Source organism: Argopecten irradians, unplaced genomic scaffold (genome assembly GCF_041381155.1).
Source record: "Argopecten irradians isolate NY unplaced genomic scaffold, Ai_NY scaffold_0713, whole genome shotgun sequence".
Classification (NCBI taxonomy): domain Eukaryota; kingdom Metazoa; phylum Mollusca; class Bivalvia; order Pectinida; family Pectinidae; genus Argopecten; species Argopecten irradians.
The window spans coordinates 5896-24411 of NW_027188180.1; the positions used below are offsets into that span (position 1 = coordinate 5896).

The window sequence follows — 18516 nt, forward strand, 5'->3', positions numbered from 1 at the left end:
AACTTCCATAGTTTATGATGTTGGGCGTTCATTTCGAAGATCAGGGCTAAACACACGGGATTCCTGATGGGTGTCCCGACAGTAGATCGAACCCGGGCCTTCGGTGTGAAAAAAATACCGACTGAGCCAAAGAAGTATCCTCCGTTAGTTAAGTGATATATACCATATTTAACACTATCATATGGTCAAGTCACAACGATCCGCTCCTTCTACACTAGACAAAACGAACAAATTATGTGTGCTGGTAAAACGTTTGATAACAGTATAAAACAATTCACTATCTAGAACGTGTTTAAGTGTTTAAATCAACTTGTCCTAAAATAAACCTATGCTGTAAACTATGATATTCATTGTATGAATTGCTTTAAGGTTGTATTTTTAAAAGATGTTCGTGTTACAACATCAAAAGACACAGACATATAATGTAGTTGACTTAAGTTAAATCTAACTATATCAACAATTAAAGGGGAATATAGAACATGACAGTGTGTCATCGGAAGTTACATCCAACGTTCGCGTATATCGAAGAGATTCCACCCTCCGTTTTCCCTCAGCCATTGTTGTAGAACAACACACATGCCTTTTCTTCTAGTGTCCTCGGTTTTCTGACTTCCAGTTCTGTAAGCCATTTCTGTGAGAATCCGAGATTGCGTCCTATCTTACGCCAGTGCTGAGTTGGGATAGTTTTGTTGTAGATGCACAAAAGAATTCCTTTTTGGTGATCTAAAATGTCATTATAATATCTTAAAATTAAAACAATACTGATGAATTTCGTAGTGTAAAAATTATAAGGAGTTTTGTAATACGCACGAGGTTTTAAAGTACAATTAAATAAGTATATCTGCGACATTGTCTTTTTAAAAATTTCGTTGATGAATCATATTTCGATATGAAATCAAAACTTACCCAGATACGTCTTCTTGTGATGCAGCTGAAATAATAAAGATATCAACTGGTCATTATAACGGAAATCATTCGAATATTCCCCAAATGCATTCGTAGTCGTTCCATTGCGTTTCTTAAAACCAAACTCAACCGATATTATTTTATTTTCTTATACAATAATATATGTATTTTTTACAACTTTGTCAACGGACGTTTTTGAAAGTGGAATCAACATGCTAAGTGCCTAATAGAATTCCCCTGTTTCAATATTCCTAATATCGTGATCAACATAATGTTGTGTGAAGACTTGCTGTAACCGAGTATATATATTGTATTAGTTATTGATGCTATAAAGTATGTACTTACAGTGAGATAGCCTGATTTACACACAGTGATCGAAGTCTTCACGCTGGGTAAGAGAAAATTATAAAAAATAACTGAAAAGAAGCTAAATGTTTGTATACTTTCATATTAATTCAGATGAATTATTTGATTCTATTGATTGCAATGCGTTTAGTGAATCATAAATCTAGAGTTATATGTTGTTCTTGTAAAACAACTCTTATGTTCAGTGAAGCATTGTATTACATATAAATAAACATGCATCTGCACTGTCTGTGCGTACAAAGATGTAAATGACAGATCTTTGAAATATAAAGAAAAAAAATGCGATTCGATCGGAAAAATGTTTCGATATTACAAAAAGTGTATATTAACAATCTATAACTGTACTAAATATCAAAACTCCTCATCCTAAATGAAATATATGATGTCAGTCATTATATGGTATTGACTAGTTTTAAAGGTGATAATGTGTATAATTGTGTTCATTTCTAATTGCATTTTCTGTATTATGCCCACGCTCTAGACATCGTGATATCATCGTCCCGAATATTCCATATTCGAAGATGATATTAATTAAATCTATACAGGATGACAAGTCATTTTTCTTTATCGCAGTTGTAATCATAATGTCTTAAGCATATTGATTGTAAACTTGTGACGGGATATATCATATCCAATAGACAGATTTATATATAGTTACACTTTCTAAATACAACGTCTAACACCATCATTTCAAGGTATAATACCAAATAGGTGTATATAATAAATTACTCCTTTGATATAACTTTTTGTCATAACTACTGTAACCATTTAGACTTTTACTCTCACGACTTGTACAGAATGTAGCAACCTTTCGTTTGTGATGTCATGATCAATTGTTTGATTTATAAGGAAATCTCACCATTCCTTCAAACAGTCAATCTGGACGCTTAAGTCAGTTTGGAATGTCCGTGCTCCAGGGTTTCCTTCTTTCCACTCCAGATCTCCTTGCTTCGTCATTAGCTTAAATTGGGATTCATCACCTGCAGCAACAATTATACTTCATTTTATATACAGGGATGTCTCATAAATCATGTTATACTTTCAAAATATTGCATGACATAGCCCACCTCATTTTGGTTAATTTTAAAACTAGTGTGACTGTGGTTGTAATTTACGTCTTTTATAAATATTGAATGACAGTTTTCAACTTCATCCAATCCACCCACTTGAATCTAAGCAATCACGGTGACTTTACTGTTAATGAAATATAATATATACATACCACATGTCGGTATGTTTCTTTTTCTCCTGAATTGAACAGCTATAGGTCCTGAGATGTCACCATGGGCCAGGAAATGCAGTACTGGGAAATTATCTCCGCGCTCCAGCTGAAAAATATACATTTATTAGGAAATATCTGTATGACTATGGGTTTACATACAGTAATAATTAATCATCTCCTAGCTCCAATAAGATTATATATACACACAGCGTCAGTAATTAAGCAACAACCTATTTTTTAGATAGAGACACAACATCAAAATAACGAATAAAGAAGCAACATGTAATGTTTACATTATCTCTTTATTATTTACGATAGAATAGTACATAATGTTTCAAAATCATTTGATTTTAGCATATATATATATTCACATCTAACAATTCAGGAAAACAGCTCGCCAAAACTGCTAATTAAGATAGCTTAACAAGTATGGTCATTATAAAAAGGAAAAGTTAATTTCATTCAATAAATGATAAAAGTAACAGATGACATATCTTATTTGCACAAAGAACTGTTTGTCAATAGTGTTTCATATTAGACGACATATGGAAATAATCAAGATTCTTCCTCATTCCCCATTGAGAGATTCAATTTACAGTCATAGAAAACAAAAGCCAGAACATTACAATGCCATCTTCGAAAGCAACTATTGGAAAGGTATTTCTCTGGTGGTTTGTAGTTTTCAGTTTCTTCTACACACCCCTGCGACCAGCGGTAATATGGAGGAAGAACCGACTTTCAACCGACCACTGACTAGACAAAATGGAATAGAGAGACGTTCATGACAGGTTTGATAGCCTACAGAGACGTTCCTGACGTATTAATTCCGATACTTTGCCGTCTCCAGCCTTTTGATAACCTCCGTCTTCCGATGTTGACCAATACATTATGAAATGCGACTCTGCTGTTCATAAAAAAGGCTTTCCTGGTCATACACACAACACACAACCCAACATGAGTTTGGTGAAGGTGACCCCTCTATCGTGCTGAACGTGCACAGCGTCATCACTCTGGTGTGGACGGGTATAATAGTGGCATCGGTTCGCTCAGAGATAAAATACCTTACAGATAAACGGTCATACGACAGCCTGGGTCTAAAATAATTGGTTGATTGAGAGAGTAAATTTACTTTAATCAGGACTTGTGGTCGTCATGGTAAGTACAACTGGTATTTTATATCATAACAACTTTTAGCTTTGCGAATATGAATTATGAATACTCAACTGACCACACATTTTCTGTTGAAAACGGTGCATTGATTTAATTGAAATATACTATTAAAGATAATGGTCTATCGTTATGGGTTCAACTAAGCAAATTAAAAACTTAAATATCGATTATTACCAATATTGTTATTTCCGTGTCCTGCGAAACACAGGCCTCCGGAAACACCACTGCAATCTTCTTACACATCCCGGGGAGGAAGAAGACGTCACCTGATTTAGTGAGGGTGTACTCAATCGCACTGTTCTCCTGCACGGAAGATGGAATACCAGGCCAAAGGTCAGAGATGACAGCCAATACGTAGTGTGGGAAACACGAAGTGGAAGCGGATAAATAAACCTAAGAAAATAAAAATGAATCAGAAATGGGTATGGAAATAAAAATTGTATGTAGCTTTTGTGCATATGACGACCCCCTGACAATTATTTTCCATTATTTATTATGGGTAAGATTACGAACACATTGGAACGTTTACAAAACCTCAGTCGCTGGTGGATGGTCTCGTCCTGAATTACTTATATTTTCCATTTTGATTAAAAATTGATATATGTACATTTTCAGAAACAAGTGTTTTAAATGTTTTGCTTAAGGAGACAAAATATATTACGTGTAGCGTCAGAAATAAAGTTACCTCCCCTTCCTTCGCTGGGTCACGGTTAGCTGGTAGTTGGTACCATTCATTATGGTTACTGCTGCGTATGAGGAGGAACGTAGGTCGGCTCGACAAGATATCAGAAGGTACTTTGATCATTACATGGCACTTTAATATATAAACAATATACAACGCTGTAATGTACTCCGCTAAACACTCTGTCGATATACAAATCTGAGATCAACCTAACAAATATGGTATCAATATTTTAAACACGTTCAATGTAGCATTGTCAACTTGTCAAAACTGTTGTATCACCGACTGCATTTGTTAGATACATTATAAACATAATTATGATATGATAATCTGGTAATATTTATGAAATTATTTCCAGTTAGCAATGACTCTGAACGTGATACTTATATTTTTATTCAACATGATATACTATTATATGTCCACTTTGTACAGTATGGTTGATAAGAATCATCATTTGCGACCATTTTATTCTGCTCAACTATACTATGGATGAATATATTGATAGTAATTGTAAACCTACAAACTTTTGTTTAGTATCCATGGTTACGGAGTTTTGTCCTGAGACATGTCGTTGTCTTCCTTTTAACTGGTGTATCTTAAATACTATACTGATAGGCTGAGTGGATTCACCGTACGGAACAAGTCCTCGTCGACAGGCTTCGGGTATGGTATAGGTATCAACGGTTATGTTACAGTACACCGTACCTCCAAAGAACTCCATTATCAAGGTGTTATCTTCCTTTGACCAGTCGATAGAATACCTGGAACCATTATCAAGTATTGTTTTATACACCTCACCGACGAACCACAGTTATTTATTGGTCGAAAGACGTCATTTCTACCCCATCTAAGATATCTGCACTTCCGGTGAGGGTTAGATTTCTCTGTCTTACCCAGGGCAAGACAGCCTTCTCGCGTAGAACATATTTGTATGATAAAACGGAAGTTGTAAAACGTCATATGCAAATAAACATTAACCTGTGCAGTTAAATTGGAAATTGATTTTTTTTTCAAACATATATTTTATTCAAGAAATGCATATTACGTATATTATTTTACAAATAAATACATAACTTCAGCAAATTTGATTCTCTCATACTGACATTCAAATTATTCATACATATGTTTATTCTTTATAATAAATATATTATATTAATTATGATTATAATCTCTTTAATTAATAACTGTTAAAAATTAAGACAGATAATATAAGTACAAGTTAATGTCATGATTTCGTCAAATAAAAAGGGAAATAACTCGTATACTTGTTTTGAGGTAAGGATCTTTAGAGGGGAGAGAACTCACAATCAGAACGTCTCTAACATCAAGAGTCTGACTGAATGAGACTAAATGACTAAAACAACATCCTGTAAGCTGTCACGTGTAGTGTATGTAGTAATTGATATTACTTTTGACCACGAACTCGTGCTTCACGTTCTGAACTTGGACCTAATGATCATTGCAATCGAAAGTTAACATGCCTTGACATATTTCGTTGATGTTAACCCAGTTAAAAGACTATCAAAATGGGTTGGATATTATATGTGATAATATTTCTTTGACGTCAAATATTTCAAAACGATTTAGAATTCTGTTTGTTACAGTGTAACAAGTTTAATTAAGTTTTTGACAAAGCAAATATAAGTCTCCAAGTTGATACAGGTATCAAATAAATATTTGTCTTTTTTCAAATCGTGGTATGTGTAGTTTTTAACATTTTTAGGGAAATTACAGGTGCAGAAAAAGGATAATTTTCCTACCTTGATTTTAGGACAGGAAAATCCCTACCCTCAGAGGAGATTTACAACAGTCTAACCCTTGGCAAGTCTCGGGTGAGAAAGTCGTGAATCTTCTCCGTGGGTAGAGATTTCCCTGTCATACCCTCAAGGTAGAGAAAGATCATATTAGTCTCTTAATATATCGACATGTTCATAAATCATGCCTTTTTATGCGGAGCTCCATGTACGTTTAGCAAGAAATGGTCGTATAACGGAACTCTCCGAGGTGTTGTAAGACGACGCTTTTACATTAAGTGATATCCTTATAGCAAAAGTCAATAATAACACATAGGGATTGAATTTTGTTTTAAATTTTCATAGCGGCTTTGAATAGCGGAAGCTATCTACATATCCTTTGGAGCGTGTAATACATAATGTAGTATTGTGTACGTAGCTGTGTTATATTATAGCTGTACAAACCTGAACTGCAATCCGTTTAAAGTTGTTCTTAGTCTACATCTACGTTCCAGGTGTAATAACACCGACTCTAGGGCTGATCTCTCTAAGATGGAATCATTTTCAAACCGCTTTAGGATCGTCGATAGAAACCTATCACAGGTTACATCTCCCTTTTTATTGCAAAAAAAACCCCGACGCAATTATCGAATCATTAATTGTGACAAAATTGACGAAAATGCGGAAAAGAAAAATGTTATGAAAAATGTAAATGATAATAATTATTGAACAGTGAACAGTACGCCATATTAATGTGAACACATCATCACTATGCTGTCCAAAACTATCCTTTTCAATAACGTAGAAGGGATATTTATAAATATTCTTAGCAGCTCTTACTCCATTGCTTGCAATTGTTGAATTTTGATAACGAATTGAATAACAATGAAAATATACAAAATGTCGTATTCCAAAGTAATCTTTCAGATTTTTAATACTGGAACAGTGATTGATAATTAGAAATGAAGTGGGTGTTTTTTGTTACCTTTGGGCGATCAGTGTCACATTCGTGCTCTGAAATAAGACATATTGAAATATGATCTCAACAAACAATATGTTTAGATATATGTATGTGTAAACTGAAACTTGTCTTCCAATATAAAACTGAGTTTGGTAGGCAGTGATCTATGGGATAAATCGACAATCTGTAAATTGGACAAATTGTCTCCATATCGTCAACGAAAGAGGAGTTGCGTTCAAAATGCCTCCCGTACTAACCCAAATTATCAACCAATTTAAATATGACGACGAACATGCAGAAGTAAGCATGTTATTAGCTATATGAATTAAACAATGTTTTGATTGCGTAAAAGGTGATATGACCGCATTAGGATACATGCATATTCTACATGTATCGCAAACGAGCTAGATTGAATGTTTTATCGAATTGCGTTCATACTGACGTTAACGCAATCAAAATTAGTCTTTTTATAACGTTTGCAATATATCATCTCTGTAATATAATCATTGTAATATGAATCGATTGTAGTTCTAGACTTGAGAGCGAACTACATAAATGATCAACGAAATATTTTTACCTATTTTTAACAAACCTTGTTCCCGTTGTGTACTTCCACAAATTGTGAATACTTTGGACAATCTGTTCCAGAAATGACTACTGAGATGCGAGTCGAATGAAGTCAAACCTTTCCTAATGCACTCCTTGATGTATGATAATCTATGATCCAATGAACTGACGAATAGGTTAACGAAAAGAATCGTGGCCATTGAAGCGTATAGTCCTATAATGATAAAAATACCCACTACCACCACTTGTATGTCATGTCGAAACTTGATAATTCCAATTGTCATTCGAAATAAAGTCAGAATTGATGTCGCCATGCTACTAAAACCACTTTCACTATGTCCATATATAAGATGTATTAGGCTGGCGAACCCTACAATAATGATGGATAGTGTTATAAGGAAATGGAAAACCTCGGATCGAAATGACAGAATTGTTTTATACATCAGGAACAGGTAGTAGTTGAATGACAGATTCTTCAGTACGTCAAGGATAGCGATGAAGGTGATGATACCAAGAGTAGTGGTGTAGTATTCATCCCAAAGGAACACCCATCCAAAAGACGTGTAGAATCCTGTTAATTATAAAAAACTATAAGGGTCCGTATGTTGATGTGCTTGTTGAAGCATATTGAAATATACTAAGAATATTTAATGTAATATCACTGAATTTGTCTTCACAATCTTGTGTTAAATATTGATATGGGAAACCAAAAGATGTTGAAACGACCAAATCAATAGCAATGTAGGCCACAAACTTTCATAGTTATAGACGGCGAAATACTGAAATTAGGTTATCTAAATATATTTGATATACAAATAAACCACTAAAATAGTAAAAATAACTTTACCCGTATCTTGTCTAAGGGTGTTGAGAACGCTTATTGTGTCGGTGAACCTCATGAAAAAATACACCACTGCAGCGATGGACACTCCAAGATGTAGGATGTCCAAGACTTGACTCGTTGTTGTAAGGGAATGACCTCTGGTCTTTATCACTTTGACGATCAGTGACACAAGTCGGATAAAAATGGTGACTACAAAGATTAACTGTAGTGCCAGGACAATAAAATCAAATGTATTGGTGTAGGGGTACAGATTGGCTGATACGACCTGTGTGTTCATGAAGACTCTACCTGTACTTGGGAGCTCGAAGACGATTTTGACTTGGGTAAACAATCTATTATTTCTGTTCATGAGACAGATTTCTATAAACAGAGCACGGGTTTTCTGATCGAGCCATCCATCGTTTTTTAAATCTCTTACTACATTTATTGCCTCATCTGGCAAAATATCTAAATCAACGTGATACCCACTGGCACCATAGGTCCCAAATAGACCCCAGTAGGTTGGTGTCTCCTCTGGGCTGGTGTAGTGATATCGGTACGGGGTGTCGACACCATCCCATAAATCAGATGTGTTCCAAGGGATCCAACCTACAATATAATATTTAGAGAACACAACAAGGGTTAACCTTATCAGTGTAATTGACTTTTCAACATATTGCATTTTAGTAAATGCAGGAAAGTGAATATCTCGAAGTGCATTGAGGCTTTGTGTTATATAGGATTTATGTATTATACACAGGCAATATGTCTTCAGGTAAATTCAGGTCAATTTAAGGTCAATTTCAGGTGAAATTTTTCAAATTTACCTGAAAAGGGCAAAGAAAGTCATTTCAGGTCAAAACCTTGACATGAAATTGACCTGAAATTCATATGAAATTGACCTGAAAATGACCTGAAATTCATATGGAGAATTTTTCAAGTGAAATTGACCTGAAGCATTTTTCAGGTCAATTTGACCTGAAATTGCCCTGAATTGTACATGAAAAAAAAATTCAGGTGAAATGACATTGACCTGAAATTCATATGAAGATTTAACCTGAATTCACATAAAGATTTGTTCATGTCAGTTTCAGGGGAAATTAACCTGAAATTGACCTGAAAATTCTTCATATAAAATTGACCTCAATTTCAGGTGAATTTCATGTGAATTTCAGGTCAATTTCAAATCAAGATTGTTGTCGTCCTATGGCTGGCTGTGTTGGTCGAAATGACGACAAGGAGTAGGGTAGAAGCTTGTTGACGGCTTTTATTCAAAGTGTAGACAAGAGTTCTCACTTTCTCTCTCTCTCAAAGGTGGCCCTAGAGGAGGCGGTGACGTAGGTGTATGTGAGGCGGAAGTACCCAGTCTCAGTCTTATTCCCGTCTGATGTCCGTCTAATTTCAGTCTAGTTTCAGTCTTCAGTCTAGTTTCCCGTCTCCGTCTGACTGGGGCCTATTGCGGCCCTCTATTTATAATGATTGGGTACGTGACTGGTACACGTGCCGTTGGGACAATGCTTGCCCCAAAGGTTACCCAGCTCATCATAAACTGTCAAAAATTACTAATTTTAATTCAGAATACAGCCTTACCGGCGCCTGATGCAGGCTTAACAAAATATAAATGTTTTGATTTTCTGACTTGACTTGGTTGAGGCTGGACCGCCTGTAATATGCACATTTTGCACAAACTATACTGCGCAGTTAAACAGGTGTGTGGACTACGTGATGTCCTGTCATTCCTTCCAGAACATTCCACGTAGTCCCTACCATATCCATACCTATTCGGTAACAATTAACTAATAAGTTGGTCACCTAGTTTAACACGTGCATAGACCGTGCGATGTCCTGTCATGCTTTCCAGAACATCCCACGTAGTCGCTACTAAGTAGGTGCCGTAACCATTTTACAGATATTTCGGTCACCTAGTTTGGCCATGCCCTAAAACAACAACCTAACTCTGGCTGCAAGCATGAGTAAACAATCCCGCGTTACTGACCTTTAAATATATTTACCACAATAATGTACTATGAAATTAAACACAGCCTAATAAATATATGCATGGTTGTTATTAAATAACTAATACTTGTACTCTTATAAAATACCCTATAATTTAACTCAGCCCCGCGATTCACAATTATACACGGCTAACATGACAACTTCTGTCAAGGTTCAACAGGTACCCCACTTCCTGAATATTCAAATATCTATATCTATTAATGATATTCATGGGGACTTAAGCAGGGCTACTAGCCTGTCTTTTCTCTATAGATTTACAATCTTCTATCACCAATAATATCATTGGGGCTTAAGCAAGGCTACCAGCCTGCCTACCTCTATAGGGTTACATTTTTCAGGTCAAATATGCTGGAATTTAAATTAACGGTTCAGCAAAATATAAATGACAAAAGAAATTTGAATCCGCGACAAAGCCATGTGTAACACTATTTATCTTGCAACTGCCGCATATACTGACGGATATTTACTGCCACATTTTATCCGTCAATACGAAATGGTTTATCCGTCAATACGATGACGTGAATCAGTTCCATATCTGACGGAAAATTTTCCAATCTAACTCCGAACTTTAACCTTCCGATGAATGAAACGTCATTCAGTCCCGTCAAACCATGATGTACAAATCACCGGAATCAAGTCATTTTTACTATATCGAGTCCCCTGTAATTGCGGTGTGGTCTTTTTCTTGGTTCATGACAATGTATTGTAAAGTAATTCATTGATGGGTATACGTATTTATTGATTTTTTACACTCTGGGCAGAGTTACTGTTTGTGAAGGCACTTATATATTTCCCACGGAAGTAAACAGGAGAATGTTCTGATTCAATTTAGTGATTTAGTGATTTTTTTCTTGCTTCGGGTGGAATCAGGTAAATAACCAGCAGTTTGTATCCGTTTTGAATGTCATCTACATGTATAAGGAAATGGTTGGAGGTTAAACTTCGTCATCTCGGCTTTCCTAAGTCTTGTATTGTAAGATATATAGCGGTGGCATTAAAATGAATATTTTAACCATTTTCTACCTTTCGTGTAAAACACCTTTATCTTCATTGTCTGTATCGTAGCCAGGTAAACAGTGTATGGCATAAGTCCTTAGCAAAGCGGGAGCTGCACAGGTATCTAAAACATAGAATGAGTATTTGGAAATTATATATAAGGATTGTTTAGACACTTCGAAAACATATCACTATAGATGTGTCACATATACAATATAACGATTGTCCTATAGAGGCTACAGGGGAAAGGATGTCCCAGAAGCATATCAGGCGCAGTGTATGGAAACGCCTCATATTAAGGACTCCATGACATCGTGACAAAATAATGGTGCATGGCTGCTGAGATTCTTCGAAATGTAGGCTTTCTGAGTTCAAAAAACATCCTAAATTTCATCGTTCATGTTTACCTTACACATTTTGATAGGGTAATATGCATGCAGCACCTACCTGAAACTCGAATTTGTCGTATTCTCAGCGGACCCATTTTTAGGTTATCTTCTATAAATCTCAGGTCATCAAACGATTTGATTTCACCGTTATAAAACTCGGAGGAATACAGGCGATGCAGCACAACAGCTTCAATATACATCCACACATCCTCTATTGATTTAATCTGACAAAATGGATCATATTGTAGGAGTTATAATAATGGTTTTAATTTATCTATCGAATACAAGCAGAGACATATTTCATCAATTCAGAGAGTATAATACATTTTGTAATGTTTGTGCCAAAGAAAGTTGGTTTGAAGAAGAATCCGTCTGCTTATGTCCACTTTTGTTCGGAAAGATTTAACTAGTTCGATGCAATTTGAAACAAAATGTAATTAATATCCTATAAACCAATGAAAAAGATTATTTGATAAATCAGTTTTAAAGGATTTTGTTATTACCTCTCCTGTTGCTGTTAGGGTACTTTTAATTTGTAAGTTCTGTCTGCTGACTTCGGAAACTTTTTGTTGAGATCCAATGACCATAAGAACACATATGTATGCCAAACCCATAGCGAAGTTCCTTAGAAATGTGTTGAGTTTTCGGTCCATACGTATGGTGTACCGACGACGCAATTGATCGGTCGTTTCTGGCTTGTCGCACGGAGATAACATATCGTGTCGGTTTCCTGTAATTATATGGATTCAAAGGACAATACTATCCATGCCGCATCAACCATCATTTATTCACCCTCACATAATTCATAGACCATGGGGACTAGCATTTCGAGTATCCTTTTCTATTGGGCATCTTAAGTGTATTAGTACTTCACCAATCAGAATCGTGTCTTCCCAATCTAAAACCATCATATGTTTCCACGTGAAATTTAGTACCAGTTACAGTTGCTAATAAGAACTATGAAGAGTAAAGAATCGCTAGAAAAGAATTCATACCTTGATTGTATATATCCTTTATCTTTGGATATACAGAAATTGGAGGAAAATGAAAGTCATTTTCTCCCGTCTTCTCCGAACAGAGACAAACAATCAGGACAGCTAGTACTAAGGCCTACAAAACAAGGTATGTTTTATTATACTCAGTCTTAACGGAGTATCTACATAAGCGTGTTACTATTACAGCACCATACGACTACTAGAGGTTTTTATATGCGTTTCAATTACTTAATCTTTGCATGCAGATAAACTTTAAAATTAGAATGATGTGTAAGATATACGACTTTTAGGAAAACCCCCTAAACACCGGAAAGATTCAGTTCACCATCAATGCCTCTCCCGTAAGTGTCCTAAGTTCTTCAACCTCATACGATAGCCGCAATCAGGGAAGGTATCGCCGAAGTTAATGATGTGGGAATGCACAGAGTTGGTTGCAGAGTGAGACAGACACGTGACTTAGATATGATATGACGCTAGATTATTTCTCTTAAGTTTGCGTGACAGAGTATAAAGAAAAGAAGTGTATGGCCTGTGTTTTCTGGTTTTATGTAGATTCTGGAAAAATAAATTACTAATTGAACAGACGAATATTGAAGAGTTTATCAAAGACTGTTGTTTTGGCATAAGCGAATACGACGTGAAAACGAGATTGATGTTGTAAACTGAACTGTTGTCTAGAGTTGAATTGATAATTCTGCGTTAGCGGTTGTGATACAGATAAGAAAAAACACGTGCTCACATCCCCATTGACATTGCTGAAGGGACTCGAGTTCCCCATTCCGAAAGAATACAGTGAATGTGTAAGAAAGAATGGTGAAACGGTTGCGCTCATGCTGTCACTAGGCAATGACTGTGTAGGACCAAGAAGATGGTCAACCAGGGCAGTTTTCCGAACAGGCGCGAAACGCATCATAAATTATTTTGTTGGAATTTTTTTTCTCCTCGTAAATTCCCTCATTACTGAGTAAATAAGTAGGTCATATACGTCTACAAGAGAGGTACCACAACTGCTAACAGCACTTTGATATGAATTCCAGTGTAAAGCTCTTTATAGAACTCCAATCTCAAGAGATATCGCCGGTGCTTTACTAAGAGGAGTGGTGTCACTCCGGTGTATCATAAAACTATGTCGCGGGAGGCGACCATCGTAAGGGAGCAACAGAAGAGAACCCTCATGAACACCAAAAGTTCATTCTGGTACCCTGGTGGAACCTGTTATACTGGGGACAGGTATAGCAATGAAGAAATCCACAGATTATTCGTTCAGGATGTTCCGAGCGCCTAGAATTCAGATATATCTCCCGTAGCTGTTCGCTGTTTTGTCCCAGACCACTTTCAAAGTACACCAGGTTTGTCCCGTTCACCTTCTCTATAGAGAGCCATCTGTTGCATTTTAGTCTTGTACTAAAACAAAAGTAAAACCTTCCTAAGGGTTAATCCATGAGTGAAATAATAAATTTATCAAATAATATAGTATCATATATTAGTATACTTTTTGATTTGAAAATAATTAGTAAAATGATGTTCTGAATAAACACAGGCTTGTATTCCTTTGGTACCAGATTACATTAATAGAGATATTGATTGCGAAGCTAAGTATATATAGTTTATGAATAGTACATAAGTATTTGCATTCGATGCGTCAGGAATAGATTTTCTTCACATATGTTCCGAGCCTGATATTCAGTGATATCGCCCGTGTAATATTTTTTTGCGTATGGTCACTTGTGTAATATGACCTGAGAGCGATTTCCATCTTAATTTTTTGAGTTCATTGCATATGAAATTTTATGAAACTGTTCTCGCGTCAGTTTTTATTTTTGCGAGCCTTTCCTTTGGACAGGTTTCAAAAAACCTGTCATATAAATTGTTTATAATGAACGTTCCAGGTGATAGTGCCTCATATATGACTTACTTGATAACAATTTAAGGTGCGGAGATATATCTTAGTGTTGTCTCTCTGTGGGTATGCAAACTGAAATCGTGTGAAAACATGATTAATACATTGTGGTATCTTGTTGTGACATATACTTAAACAAATATAATTATAATAAATTGCATGAAAGAAAGATCAGGACTTACCCTTTTTTAGTTATGACCATCGATTAAAACAACCCAGCGGTTAAATACCAATGAGCTTAGTTTTTTTCGCAATCTTCTCCAGCCAACCATAATTTGGACTGCTGTAACTGTTTCATGCAAACGTCATGCGTTTAAGTAGGAAATATGAACGAGGTGTCCGTTGCTGGAAGTTCTGACAAATTCATAGATGGCAATAAAATGATAGGACAAATTGATAAAAATGCCGAATTATACCAGCATTAAATCATAGATATAGGCCACACAAATACAAATTGGAAATATAAAGCCTGAACAATGTCCCTTACAACTGGGTGATACACATACCACCCGTTTTACAAATCAATCACCCAATGTATAACGTCCAGCATTGACATGAAACAAACATTAAGATTATTTATCTAAAGGCTTTATTCTCTTCACATGCATGTCCAGCCTTTTACAAAAGTACATCGTAATCAAAAAAAAAACCTTTACGCGGCCTACAGACATGCTGACCAGCTAAAAAACACATTTCCAGAGCGTAATATACGCGCACTGCTTTTCGACCATAAGATCGCCCGTTTAAACCTTTATCAACGTATCTCTAATGGAAAAGTACATAAGACATAATACCACAAAATCGCGTTCAAGTTAATGACATGTACTCCTGCCACATGTTATTTCGTCCGTATTAAGGTGTATTTAGTGAAATCTCTTTTATTTGTCCCCTCTTGCCAGCTTGATCATTATTTTTTCTTGTGTTCCCCACTATCATGAGATCTCATTCATTCATATATTTGTGTCACTGTTTCAGGTTCTTCCCTTCAATCCATCATGCTCGGCCTTTTTATAAATGTCACATAATTCTCCGTATCACTTCCGCTCTTCAATTGTCTCATTCATCCCACCCCTTTGGTAAACAATAATTATGACTCTAATACTTTATTCATTGGTTAGTTGTTTGGCAAACAATTGTTATTAATTTTTTTAGTGATAATTCTTGATATTAAACCTAGTTCCCCCATACACCATCCGCAATTGCTACGTCCATATGGAACTCTAACTATCTTTGAGATTTATGTTTCGATCTGATTGGACAGAAAGACGACTAGAATTATTTAACTATCGGTACAATATGTAAAAACAAATAACTGGTTCTGTTTATAATTAACCTAAATCTGATTCTATCTGATACAGATCCTTTAAACACATCCCGTTCAAATGTGGAGCCACTGTACAATCATCGCCCCGTAAGTTGGTTCTTCGTTTCGTGGAAGACCGTTGTATCGCATGGTCTTAAAATTAGAATGCAATATGTTTAACCTGTGCATAAGTCAATCGATATTACGCGTCTCGAGGTCGTTCTCAGTTGGTAGGTTACACATGTGATCTTTTGGAGGTATTCATTGGACGAAATGACTAACATACAGGAAAATAATTCAGACTCAGCTTTGCGCTTTTCTAAACGTGATTTTGTCCCCATCGCTCAACATTTCTGGACAGCGCCGTTAGCATACTATAGTGATGGCTACTTTTCCAAATCGTATTCACCAGAAAGATTGACCTCTAATGGTGTGTTTGTTAGAATCCTCCTTACCAAAACTTAGTCATAATACAGGATACTTTAGTTTGTAGGTGAGAAATTTGTATATTGTTAAACAACAATAGCAACATGACGAAGCAGTTACCACTATCAATATACGAGTATAAAGCCTTTTTAACGTACTTCAAAATAATTCAAATGCTGTTATAAGGTCACATAGCGAGTTTACCTAATTTATTCTCAAAATTCTAGATTGGAATGAAAAGTTTGACATTGATTCGTCTATTGAGTATTTAATATAAATGTAAGCATACGTACTTCTGTGGAACAAAATATGTGAATATCAAACTTCATTGTTTTTTCAATGATTCAAAGTTTATTTCCTGTCGTTACCACGATATCGTTTTAATGTTGTTATCAAGTACCTGTACGAATGTATTATCAATGGAGGGGAATATGGTAATTTGAGACAAGGAGAATGAAGATTTGATTTTTATTTTGATGAAAATCAAGAGATTGGTGGCGCACATCTATGTTTATGTTCACAAAGTAGTTGTGTGTCGCTACATGCACAGTTATTAACCACAACTAGGGTCCCAGGGAGAAAAAGAGGCTTCGAGTTATTTCTGTCCTTGTACTACTCGAAAATCTGGCAACAACCACAATCAATCAAAAGTCATGGCAGCTGGTTTATCGGTCATATCATTGTATAAACATATACGAAGAGATGTTAGATGGACTCTTCATCCTTTAGTGTATATAAATACAGAGTATGAGTAGATCATGTTCAGTCGTGATCGCCAACAATGCCAACAAAAAGTGCCGAGAGGCAGCTTATGTAGGGCAATTTAATAACACCATCCTTTAGTACCTCCATGAGTTAATAATTCGCTAAGGACGGCCAATCCTCGAAAAACCTACCATGTGATGCTGATCGGGCTTACGTTAAAGGGACTTACGGAAAAACCATTATTGTAGATCTATGTAGGATAAGCATTTCCGGACTGACGATTTATCAGTACTAGATATAGAAAGGATAAATATCCTAATAGGCGCTTGGTGTTGACGCTACCACTGACGTGTTGTTATTGCCGACGCGGTACATTTCTTTCTGTGCGGCCGTTCCCTGTTTACATTCGAGTCCTGTCCACCCCCCCCCTAACCCTCGTCCTCTTGTCCCTGTTGATGTTGTTGTATCAAACGGTTGATTCCATCCGCCCTTTTATAGATCTTAGTCCAGTTTTGATATACAGATGTACATAATCTGAAGGGCTGACGATATCGTTATTGCCGCGGGAGGTGGTGTGGTATGACCATGTGTTGCGAATATAAACATGATATCCAATAGTCTAGATACACTAGTTTGTTCAAGCCGTTGGCGCTCCAAATCAAACCGCGTTGTGATGTTCCGACTTATTTGTATGTGTTTTGCTATTAATAGATGTCTGCAGACAATATGTGCAAGTATGTGACTAAACTAGATGTTAATCCGCATTATCGAGAAGTAGTAAAATGAGGAACGCAATTGAATAATTAGTGTTGATTGTGTCTAGCTCACTTAATAGGTATCATAGACTATATTGAACCTCGTTGGGATAGATGTCAAAGGATAGGTTTGAAAATGTGTATTTTGTACTTAAATGACCAGAACCGTATCGAATTGAGAGTTGACTGTACCAGTTTGCTTGTCCCGAAAGAGATTCCCGTCTGTACTGACTGGAAGTTATGATGACAAAAGAGTAACAATGACTACTAATCACTGGTACCCAACTACGTATGGTGTATCTACTCAGCATTCTCAGAGTATGATGCAAGAAAACACACCGACTGGAAAATAGTAATCATATCGGGTGGTATCATCTTAACACCTGCCCGTGGAATGTCCCGAAGAAGTATGACGTGTAGGGTAATACTCAGATATATCGTGACCTCCTGTAAGCTACAACACAGAATTTAAATACTTTGTTTTATCAAAGAATAAATCATAAGGATGTAGAAATGAAATACATTTACACCTGATAATAACATCCCTTTATTAGAAGTTTACCCTGTAAGTCTTCAATTACGACAACATTATACCACATAA

At 36.0% G+C, this 18516-nt stretch overlaps 2 protein-coding genes across 3 annotated transcripts; both read right to left on the reverse strand.

Moving 5' to 3' along the window:
- Positions 1-500: 500 nt before the first annotated feature.
- On the reverse strand, positions 501-8902 carry LOC138313521 (polycystin-2-like). 2 transcript variants are annotated; one of them, XM_069253921.1, is made up of 12 exons: positions 8455-8902; positions 7633-8178; positions 7065-7093; positions 6545-6693; positions 4867-5107; positions 4350-4478; positions 3839-4057; positions 2495-2600; positions 2132-2252; positions 1252-1294; positions 907-931; positions 501-723 (listed from the first exon to the last, which is right to left on the reverse strand). In XM_069253921.1, the coding sequence occupies exons 1-12, from the start codon at positions 8798-8800 to the stop codon at positions 551-553; spliced, it is 2127 nt and encodes a 708-aa protein (XP_069110022.1). In that variant the 5' UTR covers positions 8801-8902; the 3' UTR covers positions 501-550. The 2 variants fall into 2 exon arrangements, with proteins under 2 accessions (XP_069110022.1, XP_069110021.1); XM_069253920.1 differs by having other exon boundaries at positions 7618-8178.
- A 2563-nt stretch (positions 8903-11465) lies between these two features.
- LOC138313522 (polycystin-2-like protein 1) lies at positions 11466-12935 on the reverse strand. The gene is made up of 4 exons (XM_069253922.1): positions 12827-12935; positions 12335-12561; positions 11890-12055; positions 11466-11566 (listed from the first exon to the last, which is right to left on the reverse strand). The coding sequence occupies exons 2-4, from the start codon at positions 12545-12547 to the stop codon at positions 11466-11468; spliced, it is 480 nt and encodes a 159-aa protein (XP_069110023.1). The 5' UTR covers positions 12548-12561; positions 12827-12935.
- Between the last annotated feature and the right edge of the window lie 5581 nt (positions 12936-18516).

Excerpts from the sequence above, each read along its gene's own strand:
- LOC138313521 (XM_069253920.1), bottom strand. The coding sequence starts at position 8,800 with ATGAACAGAAATAATAGATTGTTTACCCAAGTCAAAATCGTCTTCGAG. Across the intron at positions 6,694-7,064 it reads GTGACACTGATCGCCCAAAG|GGAGATGTAACCTGTGATAG; the intron begins GTAACAAAAAAC and ends TGCAATAAAAAG. Across the intron at positions 1,295-2,131 it reads ATTGACTGTTTGAAGGAATG|CGTGAAGACTTCGATCACTG; the intron begins GTGAGATTTCCT and ends TCTCTTACCCAG.
- LOC138313522 (XM_069253922.1), bottom strand. The coding sequence starts at position 12,547 with ATGTTATCTCCGTGCGACAAGCCAGAAACGACCGATCAATTGCGTCGT. Across the intron at positions 12,056-12,334 it reads CCCTAACAGCAACAGGAGAG|ATTAAATCAATAGAGGATGT; the intron begins GTAATAACAAAA and ends CCATTTTGTCAG. Across the intron at positions 11,567-11,889 it reads ACGACAAATTCGAGTTTCAG|ATACCTGTGCAGCTCCCGCT; the intron begins GTAGGTGCTGCA and ends TCTATGTTTTAG.